The sequence below is a fragment of the Cydia pomonella genome, chromosome 14 (assembly GCF_033807575.1).
Source record: "Cydia pomonella isolate Wapato2018A chromosome 14, ilCydPomo1, whole genome shotgun sequence".
NCBI classification, from domain to species: domain Eukaryota; kingdom Metazoa; phylum Arthropoda; class Insecta; order Lepidoptera; family Tortricidae; genus Cydia; species Cydia pomonella.
Genome location: NC_084716.1, coordinates 4,133,040 through 4,161,038, shown reverse-complemented (window position 1 = coordinate 4,161,038; position 27,999 = coordinate 4,133,040). Strand labels below are relative to the sequence as shown.

Below are 27,999 nucleotides of genomic sequence, written 5' to 3'. Positions count from 1 at the left end.
CGTCTTTTTGTTGTGTCCTCTTCCTCTCGTCCAACATACCTACTTTGTTTACCATGCCTGAGCCACTAACCAAGCTTTTTGTTTGTCTTATTAATAGTCTCAGTAACCCAGTCAAAACAAGGTCGACGTTCGATAGTTAAACGAAATTGAAATTCATTTGAACTTTTACCCTTGTTTTGTACTAGTTGGCAGTTCATTTTATTAGCTAATTATAGGTAACTTACGAAAATCATTCATTGTTGTTCTATGAAGTATGTAGAAAGTGTTTCTGCACCAGAGCATTTTACGTTCCAAGTACTTTTTTTTTTTAATTTTAACTTAAAAGCAATCAAAACTTGGTTTTAAATGGACTTTTTGGACAGTTTCCATTCTGATTCTGGTCCCGGGTTCAAATCCTGGTAAGAGCATATATTTGTGTGATGAACACGGATATTTGTTTCTGAGTCATGGGTGTTTTCTATGTATTTAAGTATTTATAATTATATATTATATATATCGTTGTCTAGGTACCTACTACACAAGCCTTATTGAGCTTACTGTGGGACTTAGTCAATTTGTGTAATAATGTCCTATAATATTTATTTATATTTATTTATTTATTTAACTCCCCATTAAATAAATAACGATATTTTTACGTAAATTGTTAAATTAAAGATATCCTTGAGAAATATCCTTAAGGTACTTAATCATGTCTTTTTAATACACATGTATTTTACTTCACTCGTATTCGAAATAAATAGTAGAGTCTCATTGCGTACGAGCGCCAAACTACCTCGACAGAAATGAGTGCCTTTCATCCCTTGGTTGACCATCTACCGTTGTTGACAGATGAGGGATAAATGCAGGGGGCCTACCGCGAAAACGGAAATTCGCAAATTGCGGGGACCTTTCTCTTTTACTCTCAGTAAGACATAATTGGAGTGACAGAGAAAAAGGCCTGCAATTGACGAACTTCGATTTTGGCGGTTAGTCCAGGTCTCTCATAGCTACCTAACGTAGTTGTACATCCTCAGGACCTCTGGAACTTTACAATGAGGAACAAAACTATTACATTAAGTAGTTAATAAGTATACGGCACCACTCATTGGGGCAACACCACACTTAGTCGCGTCAACGTCGGTGCAGAGTCGGTAGCATGGGCAGACTCGAGCAGTTAATATTGTGACCCGATTCGAAGGACCAACAGTGTAGGAGTAGACTGCATGGTAGAATCTAATCTGGCCTAGTGGGTAGTGAGTAGTGAACCTGCCTATGAAGCCGATGGTCTCGGGTTCAAATCCTGGTAAGAGCATTTATTTGTGTGATGAGTACGAACATTTGTTTCTGAGGCATGGGTGTTTTCTTTGTATTTAATATTGATATATTATATTTATCGTTGTCTAAGTGCCCACAACACAAGCCTTATCGAGCTTATTGCGGGACGTAGTCTATTTGTGTAATAATATTTATTTTTTTACACATACTTTACCTACCTAAACGGCTCTCTAGAATAATACCTTTGAAGAAAACGGTCCATAAGTAATTGATTTTCTATCTTATAACAACCATAGTTCCCTTTAGAATATCCTGCCATTCAAAACTGCAAAAAAAAACTATTGTTACAATCAATGCCGTCTCTCACAAACGCAATTGTGAGTTGGTCCAATTTTTCAATAAGTCTTAAGTAAACAGCGTTTAACAGATACATATGATGTTTTTAAAATGAATCTTTTCATGATCGCAGCTGCATTTTTTGGTCTTACCCTAAATCTGGAGCAAACTTGATAAATAACAAAGGCGTTTGAACTTCGTCTTTATTCAATTCAAAATCAGCGTATTGTGTCTTGGTCCCATCTTTCATCTCTAAAACTAGATGAAGCCATGGCTGCCAACACTGGCGGGAATAGAGCGCTGGCATCGATTTAAAATTATTGACATATATCTGAAGGACGGGCCTTACGGACACTAAGAATGGTGCTAGTTCAGCGGTGTCACGAGCCAATCGTGCAGTCTAACGCAACTAGTTGCGACCAATCGCACGCGTGATGCGAACTCATCAACCAATTGCATTGTGGCGTGAGACTGCACAATTGGCTCGAAAACGTGTGCGTGACACCGCTGTACTGGCCCCATTCTTATTATCCGTAGGGCCCGTTCTTATTTATGTCAATGTTTAAAAGACTATTATTTGAATGGTATTTTAAATCAATGAGCGTTTGTCTATTCCCAGCGCGGCGCCAGCGTAATTGGCTTCGTCTAAACCTAGCTTTATTCTTTGAACCGTACATGACTTATCTCTAGAATTGAATTTAAAATTGAATATAGCTTAACTCTCAAATTTTGAATTTTATTTTTGCTTGTTAGCATGTATCCTGCCTGTTACGATGTTATCAATGTTATCATGTAGCCTATGGACTTATGCAGGTTTAGAAATGTCACAGTCATACTCGTAACCGACAGTTTTAGAACATGAACACCTACCTTCTCCTTTTACTCTGCACTAAACTCTGCACAGAATAAATATAATTTTTTGGAAAAAAAAAAACATTTTTGGTACAACTGCACTTTTTTTCACGGGCAATTAATACTCATCGAGAAAATTCTAAAAACCCCAAACACAATTGAGTTGCGTTGTTTATCACAGATGCCTGTCTCCATCATCAAATCAGCTCGATGGGATGGTAAGTACAATAATATTGCATTGTCACCCAACTTTCATATATACTCATGCAAATTTTCAGCTTCATCGGAAAAAAAGATACAATACATGACCTTACCACAAAGAGAATACTTAAACTAAATATCTTTAAGTAAGTAACTTTTCAAATTAAATGTAAACAATTTCAAAATTAAATTACAAAATGTTTTTTGTTAATTAAAAAAAAATTATTCAAAATGTAATGTAAAATTAAACAGTACAATACGTAATAGTAGTAAATACTACGTTACATTTTATTGGCCTTGATTATATAACAATGCGTGCTAATAATAAAAATATGAAAGTAACTCTATTTGTCTGTTATCCTTTCACCGCTAAACTAATCGGTAGATTTCCATGATACATATTTAGTATGCAGAAGGCTTAAGACCTGGGCCTGGGGTACGGTACGGTCGTGGTAGGATTATTATTTGGAAATCCATTCCCTATTGCAAATCGAGGGAAGCGATATAGGCCTAACTTTACTTGACTTATTGGATACATACTAGTTATGTATTCTGTACCCCTAGTGTAAATAAATTCGATTTCGAAACGTAACGTACGCGTTTGCGTTTAGTCTCATTTTGTATGTGATTTAGAAAGAGCGCGCCAAGCGGGACGTTTTGGAAACTCAAAATCCTATACAAAATGACACTTAACGCAAACGCGTTCGTCACGTTATGATGTCGATAAAACTTACACTAGGGGTACTGTAGCATTCGTTTATGAGACGCGATTTACTTAGTATACATTTCATTTGGAGAGACTTTACACCTTAAAATCCTATTAGTAACTACTTTGACATTGGGGACCTTTTACATCTCCAAATTTAATGTAACATGAACCATAGAGACTAGTAATTGTTTATTTTATAATGTTAACCCAGGTACCTATTGGCTGTTGTATTTATGAATGTTGCTAAGTATGTATTTTTCATGACACTATTAACGTTGTATTGGCTTGTAAAAGAGCCCTTGAAGTCAACTCGCAGAATACATTTTTGAATTTGTTTTTTTTTTACCTAATGCCAAACAAGTGAAGCCACGGGCACATCTAGATTCAAAAATTAATTAGCAGACCTGTAACTACGCTAGCTTAATGCTATAATTATATAGTGTGAATAATAAAATGTTAATTCGAATTAGTCTTCCGCATTAGCGACGGGAGTGTATTTATAAACGGCCTTGCGCGTACGTTTCCCCGTTCAGGTGATCGACCAGTTGATCGAACTGTTGATGTTTTAGTGTTAGGTGCCGACTGGTCTGAATTATGCAACTTTTTGCATCCTGGCATTTTTTTCATATATATTATTACCCTTATTATATAAGAAATTTAGCTTTTTAGCCTCTGGCTTGCATCTCTTCAAAAACTGAAAGGACAAGACTGGATAGACTCATCGATACAATTCTAAAAACACAATTAGGTCGCGTTGTCTCATCACATAGTTCCTATGCCCACCTCGTCACCAGATCAGCTCGATGGTACCATAATACTTCATTGTCATCCCTTACATTGGTATGCAAATTTTCAGCTCAGTCGGAAATCAGAAGTGGGTCAAATTCTAATTCGGTTCAAAGGAATTCCGATGACATTACAAGAATATGTAATAGAGTTGGTTGTGTAGTCAACATGCCAATCCTTTACGCTCCGTGTCGAACGAAACGCAACTCTCACTGTCACACTAAGTTTTAGAAGAAAGAGAGACACAAAGCATTTCGTTGTGACCTCGCCAACACCCATGGCTCCGCCATATTGAAAAAAAATCAAAAACTCAATTTAAAAAAATCTATATTATTATCGAATTTGTTCTCCAAATTTTACGAGAATCGGTTGAGAAATGCGACCTAAGTATAGAGAGAACATTTGGACATGCGAAAGAATTTTTGTCCAAATAAATTTACTTATTTATTTATTCATTTAATTCCACAAGAACGGTTACAGTATACCAATTACACTTTATTAATTTATTATGAAGCTGTAAGCCGAAACGGTAAATAATTAGCATAACCACCGATTTCGAAATCGAGCGAATCCTCTTAGCCTTGAATCGGCCTTGGAACGTATGGGAGGGTTCGAGGTGTGCCCTTCTGTCTGACGCGGCCTCGGAGGGGGGGCGGGCGACAGCTGCAACGATCGATGCGCAAGGTGAATGTCGGAGGCAAGGACGGTAGGGATGGGCCACGTTCGCTTATATCGGTTATATCTACGTATTTCACAAACCAGCGGCGGTCACATACCATCTTTCATCATGGTCGCATTTTTATCACTTGTCATGTCATGCGTCACTTTCGCACTTACATACTTGTTAGAACGTGACAGGCATGATGACAGATGATAAAACACCGACCATATTAGCCCTACTGGGTGAATTTCGGCGGCAAGGACGCTAGGGATGGCCCACGGTTTTTATCGGTTATATCGACGTATAATCCCAAACCTTGGTGAATTTCGGAGGTAAGGACGATATTTTTTTTTTTTTTATTTATTACAGATAAATCACAATTACAGAATATTTGATCAAAAAGTATCGTTAAACCACAATGGTTTGTCTCGATACTCCATTCCGCAGTATTTAATAATTAAGTAGAAATACAATGCAATACACATATACATCCAATTCGTAAATGACATTATAATTGCAAATATCATAAACTGAGCGCGTTTGTTATCATACCGGCCGGCCGAGCAAAACAAGAACCGGTCCACGCTTACTCGATACAGGCTGCTCCATTTGCACTAAATGAAATAACATAAATATGCATTAGTTAAAATAATTTAATTGTTTAAGCATTTCCTTTTTAAGAATATATGCTATATTGTTTGGTGTTATCTTATCTTTCCACTCTTTACGGTAGATACGGTACGATACGATAGGGACAGGCCACGGTTTTTATTGGTTTTGTCACGGTGTATGTCACAAACCTGGGTGAATGTCGGAGGCAAGAACGGTATTAGGGATGGGCTACAGCTTATATCGGTTATATTATATCGACGTGATATACAAACCTGGATGAATTTCGGAGGCAAGGACGGTAGAGATGGGCCACGTTGTCTTATATCGGTTATTAGCGACCCGCCCCGGCTTTGCACGGGTACAACTTAACAAATTATACACCTAAACCTTCCTCAAGAATTACTTTATTGACAGGTGAAAACCACATGAAAATCCGTTCAGTAGTTTTTGAGTTTATCGTGATCATTGTCCAACCTCTGTATGTATTTCCTAACTTTATTTGCAAGAAGTTAATTTTAGTTGTCAAATTGCCTGCTAGATGTCGCTATACCATGTGTTGAAAATCCTAGATCGCGGTGTTAAGATTTTTCCGAGAAACATGACGTCTGGCCGGTGCTAATTATTGTCAAGCTTTTATAACAGTTGTACCTCTATTGAATTTATTACATTATTGTATAGTCAACAAGAGTGCTTTTCTTTTTGGGCCTTTTTACATGGTCCTTCGAGCCGGATGAGTTCGGCTAGTGGATTCGGTAAACTTCGGGCCAACGGACGCCGGGCAAGGTAGTGGTTTGCTGCCAGCGGTGTTAAGGCGAGAAGAGCCTATGTTTCCCGGAGCAGCGTGTGACGTAAGCAAATGCATCGTGACGTCAGTGGTGAGAAGCAGCAGTATGACGTAAGCGGATTATATGTGTGACGTAGTGAAGTGACAACCGTGAGTACATTCAATTATTAAGTAGTGCAACTGTCAAAAACTTAGTGAAATTTCAACAAATTTGGACTTTGAATAAATTTCATCAAGTTTGGACATAGAAAAATTCGTAGCAAGTTTGGACTTAGAATAGTTTCGAAGAAAGTGGAACGACGGGGAATCCACGCCCAATTTTGCCTAGATATTGCTAAGTTCCAAACACTTAGAAAATTTCACCATGGAGGCTCTTATAAAAGTGCAACAGGACTTGTATTTGAGAATAGATAAGGCTAAAACTAACTTTAAAAAATCGCCTAAGGAACGGCTTAACTCTGTAGATTATCTTAGCACAAGATTAGAAACCTTAGAATCTTTATGGGAAAAGTTTGTGTCAACTCATACTAAAATCATTCAAGAGTCTACTACACTTGAGTTCAGCGAGTATATTACTGAAGACATATATTCTAATGCGGAAGAGTTATTCATGGATTATAAGTCGGATCTTAAGATTGCCTTAAACAAACTAAATGTTTCGATTCCTGGAAAGAGCACTGAGTCTACCACAATTGAGAATAAGTCTGATGTTAATCAAGGCAAATCGGTGATGGTAAAGCTACCAAAGATTTCAATTCCTACGTTTTCAGGAAATTATTCTGAGTGGATTAGCTTCAGAGATCTATTCACGTCGCTCATCCATAAGAATAGAGATTTAGACGACGTCCAAAAATTGCACTACCTGAAAGGTTATTTAGTCGGTGAAGCTGAACAGCTTTTGCGTCACGTACAGATCACGCAGGATAATTACAGCGCATGTTGGGAGAAATTGGAAAAGCGCTATAATAATAAGAAGTATCTTTCTAACTGCATTCTCAAACGCTTCATGAGTCAGAAGAATATTACGACGGAGTCCGCGAATGCACTCAAAGAATTGCTGGACACTACAAATGAGTGTTTAAATGGATTGAACAACTTAGGCATCGACACAAATACATGGGACATAATTGTGATTCATATAATTTGTCTTAAATTAGACAACGAGTCTAGGAAACAGTGGGAACTTAAGGTTAGCGAGTCTTCTGAAGATTTGCCCACACTCAACCAACTTCGAGAATTTTTAGAAACCCGATTTAGGGCACTCGAATGTTTTGATGGGAAATCATCGAAGACTAGCTTTGTTTCAAAGAAACCCAATGCACAATGTAGTAGCAACTTTAAAGTGCATCATGTCACTGAAATTTCTTGTGGCTATTGTTCAGAGAATCACAAATTGTGTAATTGTAAAGGTTTTGCAAAAATCGATGTTGATGCTCGACGTGATTTCATCCAGTCCGGTAATTTTTGCTTCAATTGCTTAGGTTCAGGTCACAACGTATATTCCTGTCGCCAATCTACTAGATGCCGAATTTGCAAGCGCAAACATCATTCTTTACTGCACCCAAAAACTAGCACTCAAGCAACCGATTCTCAAGTCAAACCTACTCAATCGGTTGAAGGCAGTATTGTTGCACATGCAACAACAGCTCCATCATTATCGTGTGATGAGCCCAATAATGTAACGACTTGTTTTTCGACCAGTCGTGGGCAAGTTTTCTTGCCAACGGCTTTGGTTCAAGCTCAGTCGAAAACAGGTTCAGGTATAACTCTCAGATGTTTAATCGACCAATGCTCGGAAGCCTCTTTTATAACGGAGTCTGCAGCACAATTGCTCGGACTAAACAAGGTTTCCCACAAGAGCACAGTCACGGGTCTAGGCGGTGAAGAGAGTTCACCTGTGAACTCTAAGGCGGTGGTAAAGGTAAAAATTTCATCACTCCTAGAACCTGACTTTGAAGTGAACGTGCATGCTCATGTTTTGGGCAAGGTAACATCGAATCGGCCGAGAAAATGTATTGTCATTGATTCGTGGTCTGAACTGTCTAAATTAAATTTAGCAGATTCCACATTCAACATTCCCGGCAAAATCGACTTGCTCCTAGGAGGAGAGGTGTACGGTCAAATACTTTTAAACGAAATGATCAAAGCTCCACAGGGAGCACTCATCGCTCAGCGAACGTCTTTAGGCTGGATCGTTTCGGGGCCAACTCACTTAGGTGAGTCGGCAATTCGTAAAAGCGTTAGCGTTAACCACATTCATTTAGATGAAAATGAGTTACTCAAAAAATTTTGGGAGCTCGAGGCTGACCACAATACGACAGATCTCAAGCAACATTACACTGAAGACGAGAAGAAATGTGAAGAATTTTTTACTGCTACCACTGAACGTGATAGCACAGGTAGATATATCGTGAAACTACCATTTCGTGATCAAGATCCCAGTTGCAAACACGGAAACTTTGTGCCTATTGCAACTAGGCGTCTCAACCAATTAGAAAAGAGGTTCGCAAAAGATCCTGAAATGAAGAAACGCTACTCAGATGTCATCAATGAATATCTTGAGCTAGAACACATGGAAGAAGTTCCCCCAGAACAGGAGAACAACCCAGATGCAGTTTACTTGCCACATCATGCTGTCATCCGAGATGACAGATCCACGTCAAAGCTTCGGGTAGTTTATGACGCGTCTTGTCCTGGCTCTAATGGCGTTTCCTTAAATCAAGACCTATTAGTAGGTCCAACTCTGCAACCCGTTTTGCGTCATACCATCCTTCGTTGGCGTTGCCATCCTATATGTCTGGTAGCAGACATTGTTAAAATGTACAGGCAGGTGAAAGTGCACGAAGACGATGTAGATTTTCAACGCATCCTATGGCGTGAAAACTCGGGGGAGAAGATAAAGCACTTGAGACTGCTCCGAGTCACTTTTGGTACGGCATCAGCACCCCATCTCGCAGTGCGTGCTCTTCAGCAAGTAGCCCACGATGAAGGATCACAGTATCCAAATGCTGCTGATAGGGTCCTCAAGCATTTTTATGTAGATGATTTGTTAACAGGGTGTGAATCTGTAGAAGAGGGTAAAGTAGTGTACCAAGAGATGAATGAACTTTTGAAAAATGGTGGATTCGAATTACAGAAATGGAGCAGTAATAATGAAGAATTAATGCGTTACACGAAAGAAACTGATGTCAAAGAGGAAGGAAGTCTCCAGTTGAAGATAGACGTTGTCATGAAAATTCTGGGACTGGTCTGGAATCGCAGAAATGACGAATTTGAATATTCGGTACAGCTTCCTCCACTCAAAGTTCCTGTAACAAAAAGAAGTGTCATATCTGACATATCAAGGCTGTTTGATCCACTTGGTTGGTTGGCTCCAGTGATCATAGTGGCTAAGATTTTCATCCAGAAATTGTGGCTTTCGGGAATCGAATGGGATGATGAAGTTCCACCACAATTACTGAAGAATTGGCTAAACTACAGAGAAAGTCTAAACCAACTTACCGAATTCAAGCTGCCTAGGTGGAACAACGCTAGATCCAATGTGACTGCGGAACTTCAGGGATTCTGCGACGCTTCTAATGAAGCGTTTGCTGCTGTTGTGTACTTGAGGACTGTAGATGAAGAAGGAAAGGTGCACGTGTCACTGATCACGTCCAAAACTAAAGTGGCTCCTATCAAACAAATTTCTATTCCACGTCTGGAATTGTGTGGGGCTGTGTTACTCACCAAATTGCTGCTTGAAGTAGCCGATGTTATGAGTATCAGCAAGGCAAACATTCATGCATGGACTGACTCCACAGTGGTCATTTCTTGGCTAAATAGTCGTCCAAATAGATGGAAAACTTTTGTCGCCAACCGTGTATCTGAAATAATAACATCAGTTGAGCCGCACCAATGGTCCCATGTCTCTTCGAAAGATAATTCTGCAGACTGCGCGTCTAGAGGTACACAGCACCTGAGTAAAGAAGAACTCTGGATAGAAGGTCCGTCGTGGCTGAAAAATAAAGAAATTAGCTACAAAAAACCAAACATAAAGGACACGAAGTTAGAAGAAAAAAGCAATAAAGCATGCTTCGTGAATACTTGTGGTAATGATGTCACAGCAGATGCCGAAGAAACACTTATTTCAAGGTTTTCTAAATTGTGGAAACTGCTACGCGTTCTGGCTTTCTGTAAACGATTCTTGAAATGTGCTAGAAAAGAAAAAGTAAGTTTATGGTTAACAAGCACTGAAATACAAGAGATTTTGAAGATGTGTATTAAGATTGTTCAAGCGAATCATTTCAAAGAAGAATTGAAAAATCTGAACGAAAATAAAACAATTAATAAGAAGAGTCAACTTACCTCACTAAACCCTATAATTGATGAAGATGGTATCCTGAGAGTTGGTGGAAGATTAGAGCATGCTGGAATCAGTGAACAAATGAAACACTCAGTTATAATTCCACATAAGTCGCACTTCACAACTTTGGTCTTGGACAACGCGCACGAAAAAACTCTGCATGGCAACCCACAACTGATGCTCAATTACTTGAGATCTAAATATTTTGTCATTGGAGCAACCAATTCCGTTAAGTTATTCGTTCGAAAATGTGTGACTTGCGCTCGCTATGCTGCTGCATCGCGACATCCACTGATGGGACAGCTGCCGTCAGTTCGAGGAACTGTCAATCGCCCCTTTTTTCAGAGTGGTGTGGACTATGCTGGTCCAATAAACATGCGCACCTCAAAGGGAAGAGGCCACCGCTCTTACAAAGGCTACATCTGCCTTTTCATTTGTATGGCTACAAGAGCAATACATCTTGAAGCAGTCAGTGACTTGACAGCTCAAGGATTTATTGCGGCCTTTAAACGCTTTACAGCACGCCGTGGTCATTGCGCTGATTTGTGGAGCGACAATGGAACAAACTTCGTAGGAGCTGCTCGTGAGCTGAAGCAGTTATACGCCGAAGAACGATCAAGCATAGCTGTGGAAATTGCCGACCAGCTTGCTACAAATTCCACTAATTGGCATTGGATTCCTCCACATTCTCCAAACTTTGGAGGCCTCTGGGAGGCGGGAGTCAAATCCACAAAACATCATCTTAGACGAGTGATTGGAAATTCCACCTTGACATTTGAGGAAATGGCAACAGTTTTAGTTCAAATCGAAGCTTGCCTTAACTCAAGGCCTATGTCAAGAATTAATAGTAGCAACATTGATGATCCTATACCACTCACTCCTGGGCATTTTCTGGTTGGAGAGCCCCTAGTACTTGTCCCGGACTCTAACTATGAGTGTACCAATGTAGGTAGTTTAAGAAGATGGCAGCTAACACAGAAAATGGTCCAAGATTTCTGGCGCCGATGGTCGCGTGAATATCTGACTCAGTTTTACCACCGTTATAAGTGGGCTCATCAAACTCCCGAGCCAGTGGTAGGTAGTGTGGTGTTAGTAAAGGAAGATAACTTCCCTCCAGCAAGATGGTTATATGGTGTAGTCACTGATAAACACCCAGGTCTGGATGGAATCACTAGAGTAGTTAGTTTACGTTGCAAAGGGAATATTATCAAACGACCTGTTAGCAAACTATGTTTTTTGCCAATAGAATCTTAGGTTGTTAGTTAAGTTTTTTTTTGTGTTTTGTTTCTTGCCAAATATAAGTTGAGGTTTTTTTTTTATTTGGTATCATTGGTTCAATTTATATGCAAACTATTGCAGTGTAATAATTCTGAGTTTGTAGTTATACATTTTGGATATCACATGTTACAATTACTTTCCACTGTGCCATGTTACATGACATTTTGTTTTTTTGTTAGAGTTAGTTGTCTCATGGTGGGCGGAAATAAGGACACTTGTATTATTATTGTCCTTGGTGGGCGGAATGTCCAACCTCTGTATGTATTTCCTAACTTTATTTGCAAGAAGTTAATTTTAGTTGTCAAATTGCCTGCTAGATGTCGCTATACCATGTGTTGAAAATCCTAGATCGCGGTGTTAAGATTTTTCCGAGAAACATGACGTCTGGCCGGTGCTAATTATTGTCAAGCTTTTATAACAGTTGTACCTCTATTGAATTTATTACATTATTGTATAGTCAACAAGAGTGCTTTTCTTTTTGGGCCTTTTTACAATTATACATACAAACAGACAGACGCGGCTGCTCAACATGACCAAAATATTCACCTCGTAATTGCAGGTGACCTAAATAAATATCCTGTATAGGTATGTACTTGTAGTCTCGTTCGTACCTACAACGTAAATACCCTTTAAAATATCTTGTTAATTTCAGTTTCTAAATTTTCGAGAGGAAGGCCGTATTCGAACACACCCGAACATAGACGAATGATAACAATGGTTAAACGTCATAACGATATTATTTCAGTTATGAGTTGTACTATTACGACTATTATGGGCAATGCGGTCATTAGTATGTTGATTACAATCATAGTTTGCCTGCAAAAAATATGAAAGTCTATTGCAAAACCCAAAACAGTGCCTATAACTTTCTCTAATAGGCAATAGTCGGCCATTCTATGAGCGATAATCATCTAACCTGTCTGATTACTTGTGATTACTAACCGCCTACTATTATGGATATCTACATTTTAATCAAGTAGGTATCAATCAATCAATTTTAGGGCTCCGTACCGAAAGTGTAAAACTGGACCCTATTACTAAGACTCCGCTGTCCGTGATAGATAGCTGAAATTTTCACAGATGATGTATTTTTCTGTCCGCTATAACAACAAATATTAAGAGTACAGAACCCTCGGTGGGCGAGTCCGACTCGCACTTGTCCAGTTTTTTTTCTTTGGCATACTCTACAAACAGTAGGTGGAAATAAAGAAATAAACACTCAAAAAAACGTTACCTATTTTTCGTGATTTTTTTCATCAGGCAATTGCAAAATTATGAACTCAAACTGACAGGATTCACAAATGTTAAGTTTGCAGTAGAGTGTTATAGTATTTTCCAAACGGTTGGGTACGGTGATAGATGTCATTTCCACACAATTTCATTAACCTTAAAACGCAAAATCTGTATTGAAATCGCCATACCCATGCGGTTTTAAAAAAACTGTGGATTATATGTATACCTAAGGTAAGAACGCTGGTGGCCTAGCGTTAAACGCCTAGGTACGCGACTTTCAATCGGGAGGTCGCGGGTTCAAACCCCGGCTCGTACCAATGAGTTTTTCGGAACTCATGGACGAAATATCATTTCAGTCGTTTGATATTTACCAGTCGCTTTTCGTTGAATCGAAATCGAACTAATCCCCATAAGGCTTAGTTTACCTTTTGGGTTGGAAGGTCAGAGAAGAGAGGTCAGAGAGGTAGAAGGTCTGGGTTGGGCAATCGCTTTCTTAAAAACTAGTGCCTACGCCGATTCTAGGGATTAGTTGCCAAGCGGACACCAGACCCTAATAAGCCGTGGCAAGAAGGAAGATTATGACATCCACATACTTACGCTACCAAATTTATTCATATAAAAGGAGAAACATATTAAGACTACGTCACACAGCATAATATAAAGAACTTATCTCTAGAAAGTGCGTAATTGTGGGTAATCACGTGGGTTTTGAATTGATTGATTCAAAATAATAATTACGTACTCACGATGATTTCACGGCTACCCACGATTTAAATTACGTAACTACGAGTATCAATACAGAGAACATGCCTGCGTTTAGATATTGACAGCTTCTAAGTACCTAAAGCTTTGTTTTAATGTGCGAAGTTTAAATAAAAGTGGTAGTTAAGTTTTCGTTTTAGACAGAAGTGATTATTTACAACGTGGGCGATGACTCGCAAATGCGACGCGACGCGACGCGGCGCGGCGGCCCAATGGCATTCGGAGATCGCCCACGTAGGAAACTTCCATATTCCATAGGTATGAAAGGATTGAATTCACCCGCGCCGCGCCGCGCCGCTTCGCGTTCGCGAGTTATTCGCTCAGGCCGCGTAGCCAACGTTACAATCGTTCACGCTCCGTAGCGTAGCGTAGCTATCTCTCTCTATCACTCTTCCATATTAGTGCGACTGTGACAGTTGCGTTTCGTTCGCCACGGAGCGTGAACGATATGCACGTTGGCTAGGCGGCCAGGTAAGACATTGCCTTAAAGATATGCCTCCTCGTTGTAACGCATTTCCCGGTTACGTCCAAAATATCGCATTTCATCGATATCTGTACCTACAGCGATCTGCAAAATTGCATGGACCATGATTGAATTCATTCATAAAGTGGTCATCCAATTTGCCGTCTCTATCGCTTCAATATGCAAGAAAGATAAGGAAATAACGAAATGTCGACTTTCTATGATCGCGGTAAGCCCTCTGATTTCCGACCTATGTAAAGCCCGACCATAAATATATGAACATTATCAACAGGGCGCTGTTATTCTCATGTATTGGGTGACAGTTCAGTTTAGTATAAAAAATTGAGTTCCAAAGAAATTACGTAATAATATGGCGCGCGATCATATATTACTGGTCAGGCTTTAAAGTCCTCGTGATTTCATCGAAGTACAAGAAACAAGATGAAACAAAAATAGTAGAGATACGTTTAAGAGGCTGTCAACACCCAATGTCCTTGAAATTGATGTTACTTAAACAGTTTTTTAAGAAAGACTATTAGTTTTAGTCAAGTAAGAAAAATATATGTTCATATTAATTATATTTCAAAGACCGTGGTCGTACTCGATACACGATTGAACGAAATCGGCTCGACAGAAAATAATTGCAAAGATTGGTCTTAAAATCACAATTAAACGGTTTTATGTCTTTATTGTTTTGACTTAGGGGTCTGCAATTAAAATCACAATTTCAAAACATTTATATCTAAACCTTGGTCGAGTTAAATATTACATTAATAATCCACTTTTTTTTATTTAAATATTTTTCTTATTATTCCCTTGCCCAGGCCCAGTAACATGCGACAGTGCTATCTCATTTACTCCGATACAAATAGACAGTGTGCGCGCTTTATGTATTGACAGCCTCTTAAGGGCATACTTGGTATCCTATTTTGATTTGAGTTTGTCCTTTGTATGAAGAGTTGGCTGATTTTTTGTTGCCATATAGATTTTTTTCCCCAAATGCCCTTCCAACTATTTTTGTTATATTCTGTATATACCACAGCAGGTACATTCCTAGCAAAGTCTTTCAATCGGTACGGGTACTGATCTCAAAGTCACGCAAAGAAATCCAAGTGTCGCAAATTTCATCGATACAATACAAAGCGATCATCCCTAGCAACCGGCACGGCTACTGACTGAGGGCCTACCGCGAACACCTAAGTTCGCAAAATGCGGGCATCTCTCTATCGCCCTAACTACGCTTTAATTGAAGTTAAAGAGGAAGATGTCCGCAATTTGTGAACTTCGGTGTTCGCGGTAGGCCCTGATCTCGAAGCCATGCAAAACGCGTTGCGCAAGGTGCTATAAGTATTGCTAATTGTCTCTTGAGAGATAAATCGATATTGCCATTAGAAATACTTAGGAAGTAGAATTTCTACCCCTGACATATTCTACTCTGTATCTTTAGGTATTTAAATAAAAGTAAACAAATAATTAGTACATTTTCGGGTAGTTATAACATTGATTGGTTAACCAACCAAATACAAAATCGCCTGGATCTGTCACTGAACGACCTACATTATTTGATCATGTAATGTGTTCATCTACCCTTAACTGGCTTAAGGAGCCCTTTGAGGGTAGATTTTGTTTAAGTACTAATACTACTACTAGTACTAGTATATAGTATAGTATTTTGTTTAAATAGTAGTGGGAGGTGTAGGTTTAGATCCGGTGCAGGGACCGGACCCGCTTACCCTAACCCGTTCAAAAACCCGGGTTATTGTAAAGCTGTGTTCCAAAAACCGCTTCATTTCGGTAAGCTTTTGATTGGCTTACCGGTTAAGAAACTAATCCTTTTATTTGAATTAATTCAGGTTAGCGCTTACCGATATTAAAAACCCGGGAAAGGGTTACCGCTTCAAGCGCTGATTAAATACGAACAAGCTGTTTTAACTTTTACGTGAACTGCATATGGTCTATTAACGTAGCGCCCGACGCGAAACACGGCGGTTCCATTCCCTACGTGCACGTGCGAGTGCGCGGCGCGGCGCGGCGGCAGTCGGTATTTGTCAAAGGCTTTGTAATTTGCCGACCTAATATTGCTAATTCAAACAAAAGTGTACGTTAAGTCAAGTAGCGCACAACGTAGATTTCAAAACACATGCTAAAGTTTAAGGCAAATTACCTAATATGGTAAGGCGTTGCATTGATTTTGGTATATTTTTGTTTAGTACCTATTACTCCTATTATAGTCACTTTCTTTATCGTTAGCTGTCTGTGCACATCTCCTGTGTCAGTGGAACTCATCAATGGCTTCTAATAATTTTATCGAGTTCGGGCTCATTTTAAAGGTCTTGACGAGTTCTTTACGATACACATGGGGGAGAGGGGCTGATGTTGGAATCGGAAGGTGTAGATGGAACTCATCGATAACTACTAGTAACGCTATCGAGTTTGGGCTCATTTTAAATATCTTGACGAGTTCTTTACGATACACATGGTGGCGAGGGTCTGATGGTAGAATCGGAAGGTGTCAGTGGAACTCATCGATAACTACTAGTAATGCTATCGAGTTTGGGCTCATTTTAAAGGTCTTGACGAGTTTTTTACGATACACATGGTGGCGAGGGTCTGATGGTGGAATCGGAAGGTGTTGATGGAACTCATCGATAACTACCAGTAATGCTATCGAGTTTGGGCTCATTTTAAATATCTTGACGAGTTCTTTACGATACACATGGTGGCGAGGGTCTGATGGTGGAATCGGAAGGTGTTGATGGAACTCATCGATAACTACTAGTAATGCTATTGAGTTTGGGCTCATTTAAAATGTCTTGAAGAGTTCTTTACGATACACATGGTGACGAAGGTCTGATAGTGAAATCGGAAGTTGTCAATGGAACTCATCGATGACTTCCCATAATGCTATCGAGTTTAAGCTCATTTTAAATGTCATGACGAGTTCTTTACGATACACATGGTTGAGGTTCATCATTTTTGAAAACCACATTCCCTAAAACCTATAAAACGACATCCATGACAACTTTTATGACAAGTTGCATGGCCGCCATCTTGGATTCCAAAATAGTCATGACTTTCGAAATCTGCACTCCGTAAAACCTATTCAACGATATCCATGACAACTTTTATGACAAGTTGCATGGCCGCCATCTTGGATTCCAAAATAGTCATGACTTTCGAAATCTGCACTCCGTAAAACCTATTAAACGACATCCATGACAACTTTTATGACAAGTTGCATGGCCGCCATCTTGGATTCCAAAATAGTCATGACTTTCGAAATCTGCACTCCCTAAAACCTATAAAACGACATCCATGACGACTTTTATGACAAATTGCATGGTCGCCATCTTGGATTCCAAAATAGTCATGATTTTCGAAATCCGCACTCCGTAAAACCTATACAACGACATCCATGACTATTTTTCTGACATATTTCATGGTCGGCATCATGAATTCCAAAATGATCATCTTTTTCAAAATCCGCACTCTCTAAAACCTATAAAACGACATCCATGATGACTTTTATTAAATAGTACGTGGCCGTCATCTTGGAATTCCAAAATAGTCATCATTTTCAAAACCCGCACTCCCTAAAACCTATAAAACGATATCCATGACGACTATTATGACAAAAAACAAGGCCGCCATCTTGGATTCCAAAATAGTCATGATTTTCGAAATCGCACTCCCTAAAACCTAAAAAATGACTTCCATGATGACTTTTATGACAAAATGTGTGGCCGCCACCTTTGATTTCAAAATGGTCATCATTTTCGAAATCCGCACTCCCTAAAACCTATTAAACGATATCTATGACGACTTTTATGACAAATTGCATGGCCTCCACCTTGGATTCGAAAATAGTCATCTTTTTCGAAATCTGCACTCCCTAAAACCTATATAATGACATCTATGACGATTTTTATGACATTGTACATGGTCACTATCTTGGACTCCAAAATGGTAATCTTTTTCGAAATCTGCACTTCCTAAAACGTATAAAACTACATCCATGACAACTTTTATGTTATGCGCATGTTGCGCAAGCATCTGTTTGACAAGGTTCAAAGGTCGTCCTCATGATGTTTCACAATGGGTATATATTTGTATATGTATGTATTTATATTTATGTATCATATTATTTATGTACGTATAATTTTATATAATTTTGTGATTTTTTTTTTGTCATTTTACTCTGTATTCTGACCCTGCACCAATTAGGATCTTTCGGTTTGGCTCATGGTTGACTGGTAGAGAATGCCTTCTGGCATTAAGTTCGCCATTTGTACTCTTCATGTATTGTGCAATAAAGTTTAAATAAATAAATAAAAAACTTTTATGACAAATTGCATGGCCGCCATCTTGGATTCCAAAATAGTCATGATTTTCGAAATCCGCATTCCCTAAAACCTATAAAACGACATCAATAAAGACTTTTATGACAAATTGCATGGCCGCCATCTTGGACTTCGAAATGGTCATCATTTTCGAAATCCGCACTCCCTAAAACGTATAAAACGACATCCATGACGACTTTTATGACAAATTGCATGGCCGCCATCTTGGATTCCAAAATAGTCATGATTTTCGAAATCCGCACTCCCTAAAACCTATAAAACGACATCCATGACGATTTTTATGACGTAGTACATGGTCACCATCTTGGACTCCATCCATGACGACTTTTATGACAAATTGCATGGCCGCCATCTTAGATTCCAAAATAGTCATGATTTTCAAAATCTGCACTCTCTAAAACATATATAACGACATCCATGACGATTTTTATGACATTGTACATGGTCACCATCTTGGACTCCAAAATGGTCATCTTTTTCGGAATCTGCACTCCCTAAAACGTATGAAACGACATCCATGACGACTTTTATGACAAATTGCATGGCCACCATCTTGGATTCCAAAATAGTCATGATTTTCGAAATCCGCACCCCCTAAAACGTATAAAACGACATCCATGAAGACTTTTATGACAAATTGCATGGCCACCATCTTGGACTCCAAAATGGTCATCATTTTCGAAATCCGCACTCCCTAAAACCTATAAAACGACATCCATAACGATTTTTATGACATAGTACATGGTCACCATCTTGGACTCCATCCATGACGACTTTTATGACAAATTGCATGGCCGCCATCTTGGATTCCAAAATAGTCATGATTTTCGAAATCTGCACTCCCTAAAACCTATATAACGACATCCATGACGATTTTTATGACATAGTACATGGTCACCATCTTGGACTCCAAAATGGTCATCTTTTTCTAAATCTGCACTCCCATAAACCTAAAAACAGATTTACATGACGACTTTTATGACTTACTGCATGGCCGCCATCTTGGATTCCAAAATCGTCATCATTTTCGAAATCGGAACTCCCTAAAACCTATAAAACGACATCCATGACGATTTTTATGACGTAGTACATGGTCACCATCTTGGACTCCATCCATGACGACTTTTATGACAAATTGCATGGCCGCCATCTTGGATTCCAAAATAGTCATGATTTTCAAAATCTGCACTCCCTAAAACTTATATAACGACATCCATGACGATTTTTATGACATTGTACACTGGTCACCATCTTGGACTCCAAAATGGTCATCTTTTTCGGAATCTGCACTCCCTAAAACGTATGAAACGACATCCATGACGACTTTTATGACAAATTGCATGGCCACCATCTTGGATTCCAAAATAGTCATGATTTTCGAAATCCGCACCCCCTAAAACCTATAAAACGACATCCATGAAGACTTTTATGACAAATTGCATGGCCGCCATCTTGGACTCCAAAATGGTCATCATTTTCGAAATCCGCACTCCCTAAAACGTATAAAACGACATCCATGACGACTTTTATGAAAAATTGCATGGCTGCCATCTTGGATTCCAAAATAGTCATGATTTTCGAAATCCGCACTCCCTAAAACCTATAAAACGACATCCATGACGATTTTTATGACATATTACATGGTCACCATCTTGGACTCCATCCATGACGACTTTTATGACAAATTGCATTGCCGCCATCTTGGATTCCAAAATAGTCATGATTTTCGAAATCTGCACTCCCTAAAACCTATATAACGACATCCATGACGATTTTTATGACATGGTACTTTTAGACATATTTTACATAGATTTTTATGACCATCTTGGACTCCAAAATGGTCATCTTTTTCTAAATCTGCACTCCCATAAACCTAAAAACCGATTTACATGACGACTTTTATGACTTACTGCATGGCCGCCATCTTGGATTCCAAAATCGTCATCATTTTCGAAATCGGAACTCCCTAAAACCTAAAAATGATGATTTTTATGACAAAGTGTGTGGCCGCCATCTCATCAGTCAACATTAACGAAAAGTACTTTTACGTCGGTAGTTACAATATAACTATCGAATCAATTACGTAATGCCCATCTCTGCCGCGGTGCCGCAGCGGTGGAGGAAAGGTGCGGGAGAGGGGTAAGGCTTACCCTAAACCGAAAGGTTACCGGTTAGTACACGCAAAACACAAACCGAATCAGCTCCTGTAAGCGGTAACCACTTGTTACGATTAGGTTAATCTGAATAATACGGGTTAATCATTATTGTTGGGTAACCGGTTGAACGGGTTACCCAAACGATTAGCTTATCATATGAAGGGGTTACCTATTCGAACGGGTAAGCCAAATGAACGGGTTTTCCGGTCCCTGAATTCCGGTGTAGCTTTATTTGACGTTCATAAGCGCATTGTAATATGCTGTCTTGAATAATAAACTATCTTTATCTTTATTTAAATACCTAAAGATACAGAGTATAGGCCCCAGGCCCCTTATTAAGTACTAGACGCCCTTATCTCAGCACCTTTCTGTATAGTCTGCCGCACTGGGCCCGGGCCTACTCGAGCTTTAGGGCAAATCCGTCACTGAACGTAGCTAGCAGCTACGTCCCTGTCGTCAGTTACTGAAATAAGTAGTGTGTGAAACGCTTTTGGCAGCTAGGTATATTTCGGAGAGAATCCTCCGAAATCGCGAATTATTTCTTCTTACGTAATTTAAGAAAATTATTACAACTTTTGGTGCAGCCCAAAACCACGTCGGCTCTGAGGTTTGTTTTAGTCGTAACCTTACCCGCCTTGTCGGTGGGTAAGGTTGCCAACGAGGGTACGGAGTGTTAGGGTAGGCAACGCGCATGTAATACCTCTACAGTTGCAGGCATCCATAGGCTACGGAGAAGGCTTACCATCAGGCGGGCCGTATGCTTGTTTGCCACCGACGTAGTGTAAAATAAATTAATAGTTTAAAAAACACAAGAAAAACACGCTTTTTAACCTTGAAATAGATCGTGTTCAAAGTCCAAACACGATTATGATACGATATTCCTTCATGGAATGCCAGTGCCTATCTTCCGGCTTCATCATCAGACCTTGAAACCTAATCGTGGTCAAAGTTCATTACAAGAGTTTTCTAACAAATCCAAACACAGCTATGATACGATGTTCCATCATGAAGTTCCAGTTCATATCTTCCGGCTCCATCATCAGATTAGTTCGACAGTACCATAATATTGTATTGTCATCAGAACTACATACAGCTGCCAATTTTCATGACGCTACGATCTTTGGAAGATGGTTAAATTAGTTACCTTAGATTCCATTACACAGTTAGTTAGGGGGCGTCCATAAATTACGTGAGGCTTTTTTGAGAATTTTTTTATTCCGATTCAACTTTACTTCCACGCAAATTTACACTTTTTTCAACTAAGAAAAAAATTACGTGATATTTGCTAAAAACGCCCCTCCCCCCCCGAGTGAGATTTGGTAAGATTAAGCTTAACCCCCTCCCCCCCTTGAACGCCTCACGTAATTTATGGACGCCCCCTTACATACAGGTCGACCTAATAAAAGCGTGTTAAAAAAAAGGTAACCAGATAATTTAAACTGCGGTACCAATAGGTACATATTTAAGTTTTGGAAATAGAATTGACTGTTTTACTGTGTGTGCATGACGTGGGAAGGTAACTTATAGTATTTTATGCAACAGTTGTATAAGAAGGGTCAAAAAAGGCGAGTGGCGTGAGTTACAATGTGAGCCGGAGCCGAAGGCGTAGGCGAACATTGTAAAGGAATACGCCACGAGCATTTTTTGACCTACTTATACAACGTTGCATACAATATTTTTCCTACGAGTCAAAAAAATAAATCTTAATTTAGGTAAACAAATTACAGCAAGCAAGTATATAGCCAAGACGCGCGAGCATACCTTGTTACGCGCCCAGCCCGCCCCGGGCCGCGGCCGGCCGGTCAGCGACACCTCCTCGTAACTCATGAGGCCCTGGTACTTGCTACTTGCTAAATTAAATTTTTTGACAGTTTTTTCTCAATTTTGGCCACCGTAGCCTACGGAGACTAACTAGCAACGCTAAGCGGTCTTCGTAGTCTATGGGTATTGCTATATTACGGGTGTCACATGCGTGTTTCTGACTTATGAAGTAATTATTTTTACTATGCAACCAAATGAATATTTTGTAAGTTGGCAGCAATGCACTTAGTTTAAAACTGTATTCGTTTTGGTTTTGTTAGGTTGGTAGCCATTAATCGCAGTAACGTTATAGTGATTAAAAGCACAAGAGCTTTTATGAGGAATAGACAATATAGACTTTTCTTGAAACCTTTTATGTATGTTCTTATATTCGTGTTAATGAATGCATAAATGACAGATAACAGTAGAGGAGTAGGAAAAAGTTTTTTTCTATATCCTTATCCTAATAGTAACTAACAACTAACCCATATTTCAACAGCACTCTCATGTTTGGTAACTGTGAAAGGTTTTATATTTACACTATAAAATTGATCTATTCATAGAATTTACAGGTAAAACCTATGTTGGCGCCGTATGTAAAATACTTCGTCCGCCTCCATTTGGATTGGGGCTTATACATTGTATCCAGCATCGTTTCCTATATTATTGTCACAAACATCCGCGAGCACGCGTCCCTTGACGTCACGCGGCACGTGCCACGTGCCCGCCTGTTACGGACATTTCATATACTTACAAGTTTTGTATATGTTCCCTGAGCCGTTATAAGGTTGACTCGCTCTCGAACGTGATGCTAGAAAGCGTCACGTGACGGGGTGATCACGAGATGCTTTTTTTTAACTGAAGTTCTATTTATTTATTTATTTTTTCAATTCTAGCGTGTCATCCTTTAATACAGGTTTTGTACCTTGAGGGTGAGATTTTCCGTGTTAAGAGGAAAGTGGAGAATCCGTGCAAAATCACCTTTTCACACAAAACGTAGTCCTCATTTTCCTTTCCTCCCTGGATGTTAACATTATTCAAAACATTTTGACACAATTTGTTGAATAACAATATACAAAATGGATATATACAGATGATTACTATAACTAGCTTATATCTAAAATAGGCCCTTGACGCATTTTACCAAGGATGCTGGCGGCATTTCCTCGTTGTATCGTAATACTGATACGTTGTGCGAGGAAGCCGCCATTTGTTGTATATCGAATACAGCGATTCCCTTACATTTGTTTTTTTTATTTAAAAATTTGTATTTATACCGTTTTCGCTCCTAATTTGTAAAATGATCAAAGAATCGAAAAATGTCAAACCCCCTACCTTTCACTTAATTACTCGTCCGTCCCCTGCCAGAAGCGGCCGTCCCCGTTCGTCTTAAAGTCGATTTCCAGACCGGTCCGGCTTACCAACGCACCCACCAGTGCTTGGTGCTCGATAAGCTACAAAAAAACGTTAGAAAACTAAGGTACTCAGATCGAAGGTCATTGGCACCAGGGAGCCCCTTAACTGCGGACAATAGAAATACAGCATAATCAAAGGGTTTCAGCTTTAATTAAAACACTTTCATAGGTTTTATAAAAAAAGGACGAGTTTTATTTTTCCATATAAAATAATTCAGCAAGCAATGTACGTATCACTACTTTGTTTTAACTCAAAACGTCGCATTTAATGACGCGACGTCACAACTGTGACAAGTAGCTATGATGTACGAAATACTTTACCGCTCGAAATATTTTCGAAAATTTATTATAATCTGCAGTTAAGACTAAATTAAAAAATCTTTCAGAATTGTTTTATAGCACTAAAAACCTACGTCTAGTTTAAGTTAAGTTATAAGTTATAATAATATAAAGAAATACTCATAGCTCACACACGCTATTTTCTCATCTAAGTTCTCTCATGCAAACAACCTAAAGGTCCTTATAAAACTTCCTTGGCTGCAGCACAATCCACTTAAAACTCACTCGCAAGCGTCCCACTCAGATAGAACTTTATATGGCGCAAATCCAACAACTTAAAAATTGAAATTAACATACACTGGAACTTGACTACACCTACGCAATACTTCCTTAAGCAAAATCCTATCATGAAAGATATTAATCTTGAAAATTCAACCATAATTATTATGGAACAGCGTCCAGAATTCAATAAAAAGTATTAAATGGTATACGGTTATGGAAGTATACGATTATGCAGTTTAGCAGTGACGCCCACCAACTGTTTGATAAAATTATTGAGATATCAGGTTGCTACGAGTATTTAAATATTACTGCGACGCATGTTTTAATTATTTATATATATATTATATATATATATATATATATATATATTAATCGCTTTCTGTCTGTCTGTATCTACACTGTATTGTATCGCTAGGTCTCCGTTTCAGGTTGGCCACAGGTTTAAACTTCAAAATGGTGGCAATTGGCACAAAAAACGTCTGAATCACCGTAAAGGTCAGGTTTACTTTTGTGAGTGGGCTTTGAATAATTTCTTAAGAGTTCTTAATTAACCACGGAACTCTAAAAACAAAGAAAAATAATGCGATGTTAAACTAATTTGTTTTTTGTTAATCATCTATGTTTTTGTAATTTATGTATATTTTACTATTAATTTTTAATTTTACTATAAATTAATTACACAGCATTACATTATTACTACTAAGGCACTGCGAACTACAAAACAAATAAAAGTTAGTACAAAGATACGAGAAAACACAAATAATGACAAAATCGATATGGCAGTCGATATGGGCGACGACGTAACACCTACGATACACGATACACAGTATACGATATGTGGCTTACGCTTGTTTTACTTTTATGTGATGGTAGTCATTACTATTGCTATTTAGCCAAATTAGTTCCTTTAAAATGCAACCTAGATCATACTAAGCGCGCATTGTCGAGTTCGACAAAAACCTACTTTCCCGAGATCTACGCAATGTAAATTTTCCAGAAACAACCATCCCATGTTTATGTTTACCTGTCGGCTCGTAAACAAGGTTCCCAATTCAGTAACGTGCCCGAGCTTATGTTTGTTTATGTTGTTTACCGCCCTTATTGCGCTTCGGGTTGATGAGTGTCGCGCTGCGGTGCAAAGGTGAGTGCCCGAGGGTATTATAGTATTTTATGCAACAGTTGTATAAGAAGGGTCAAAAAAGGCGAGTGGCGTGAGTTACAATGTGAGCCGGAGCCGAAGGCGTAGGCGAACATTGTAAAGGAATACGCCACGAACATTTTTTGACCTACTTATACAACGTTGCATACAATACTTTTCCTACGAGTCAACAAAAATAAATCTTAATTTAGGTAAACAAAGCAAAAGTATATAGCCAAGTCGCGCGAGCATACCTTTGTTACGCGCCCGGCCCGCCCCGGGCCGCGGCCGGCCGGTCGGCGACACCTTCTCGTAACTCATGAGGCCCTCTGGTACTTGCTACTTGCTAAATTAAATTTTTGGACAGTTTTTTCTCGATTTTGGCCACCGTAGTCTACGGAGACTAACAAGCAACGCTAAGCGGCCTTCGTAGTCTATGGGTGTGGCTATATTACGGGTGTAACATGCGTGTTTCTGACTTATGAAGTAATTGTTTTTACTATGCAACCAAATGAATATTTTGTAAGTTGGCAGCAATGCACTTAGTTTAAAACTGTATTCGTTTTGATTTTGTTAGGTTGGTAGCCATTAATCGCAGTAACGTTATAGTTATTAAAAGCACAAGTGCTGTTATGAGGAATAGACAATATAGACTTTTCTTGAAACCTTTTATGTATGTTCTTATATTCGTGTTAATGAATGCATAAATGACAGATAACAGTAGAGGAGTAGAAAAACACTATTATATTATGATTGGTTCAACTGGTTCTTAAATAGCTTATACATACGCAGCAAAGAAAAGTTATCTCGATCTTATGTTCACAAAAGTGAAAAAAGTGAAAGTGAATAATCGGGGCTCAAATAATCCAATAATTGGGAAAGACACCAGTTTTAATAACCCTTAATTTGATAATGTTCGTCAGGACATAACCTTTGATCCTATTTTTGAATATTTTTCCTGACCAGAACCATTAGGCAATAAAGGATGATTCACGCTACCGCTATCGCTAGACCGGACCGGGGCTGGGCCGGCCGGGGCTTCCGGCGCTTCGTTTTCTATGGCGGGGCAAGACCAAACTGTATGTGGACATTTAGCGAGGCCCTCTGTTAGCGTAAGAAAAAACGTTTATTTTACATTGTGTCAGAGTTATACTTATTTGAGGCGCGAGGCCCCTCGGACCGCGAGTCTGTAGGCGGTAGCCTAATAACGCCGCCTTTGATCACCGATCAGCCGTCATAGAAAATAACGTGTTGGACGCCTCGGCTCGGGCACGAGTCGGTTTAGCGTGAATCATCCTTAAATATTGATGGCCAAGGAGGCTTGATATTGCAGGGTTCCTCTACCTTGACTTTTTTGCACCAAATAAAGGATTTGAAAGGAAAGTGACTGCGCTGCGTGACCTTTCTGCCCACAAGGAAAACTATATGGGCCTTATTGGGATAGCTCCAGAGTATGATTTCATTCACTGAAAAGCGGCATCTAAACATTGAATGCTATTTCATACTTAGGTAGGTACACAAAGCGCTGATGGCGCTGGTGGCCTAGCGGTAAGAGCGTGCGACTTGCAATTCAGAGGTCACGGGGTCAAACCTCGGCTCGTACCATTGAGTTTTTCAGAACTTACGTACGAAATATCATTTGATATTTACCAATCGCTTTTCGATGAAGGAAAACATCGTGAGGAAACCGGACTAAGTTTACCCTCTGGGTCGAAAGGTCAGACAGTCGATTTCGTAAAAACGAGTGCCTAATACGCCAATTCTTAGTATTAGTTCCCAAGCGGGCCTGAGGCTCCCGTGAGCCGTGGCATAATGCCGGGACAACGCGAGGAAGATGATGATGATGTTTCATACTTACAAATCCGAAAAACTCATTATTATGAGCCAAGGTTCGAAGTGTTTGAACTCCCGGATGGGCTATCAACGCTCCTCTAATTTAATTCCGAGTTCTATAGCCATATTAGCAGTATATATTATTTACACGTTGTTGTTGTTTACCTACTGCTCTTAATTGCGTTTCGGGCAGTGATCTGGTTTCGGGTTCACTGGCTCGACAATTGTTACAAAAGTACTACAAAGGTAAATGTTTTGAGCGACGCACAATGTTGTGACTAATCTACTCATGTCAAAAACAACAAATGAATGAATTTTGAAATATATTATTGTATTGTAATTTTAACCTATTGTTTTGATGTATTTCTTTTTTTTTTTTTTTTTTTATTGAGAAACAAACAGTCTTAAAATAAACATATGAGCAACTTAGCTAATAGCTATGGATTGATTTCGTTATAGACC

At 39.1% G+C, this 27,999-nt stretch overlaps 1 protein-coding gene across 1 annotated transcript in view; it reads left to right on the top strand.

Annotated features, from left to right (window-relative positions):
• The first annotated feature begins 6,559 nt into the window (after positions 1-6,559).
• The window catches only part of LOC133525318 (uncharacterized), a 28,254-nt gene continuing 6,814 nt past the window's right edge, over positions 6,560-27,999 (top strand). The window contains exons 1-2 of the mRNA XM_061861606.1: positions 6,560-7,371; positions 7,969-10,402. Of these exons, the coding sequence (XP_061717590.1) occupies positions 6,560-7,371; positions 7,969-10,402 (3,246 nt within the window). The remainder of the gene's footprint in view (positions 7,372-7,968; positions 10,403-27,999) is intronic.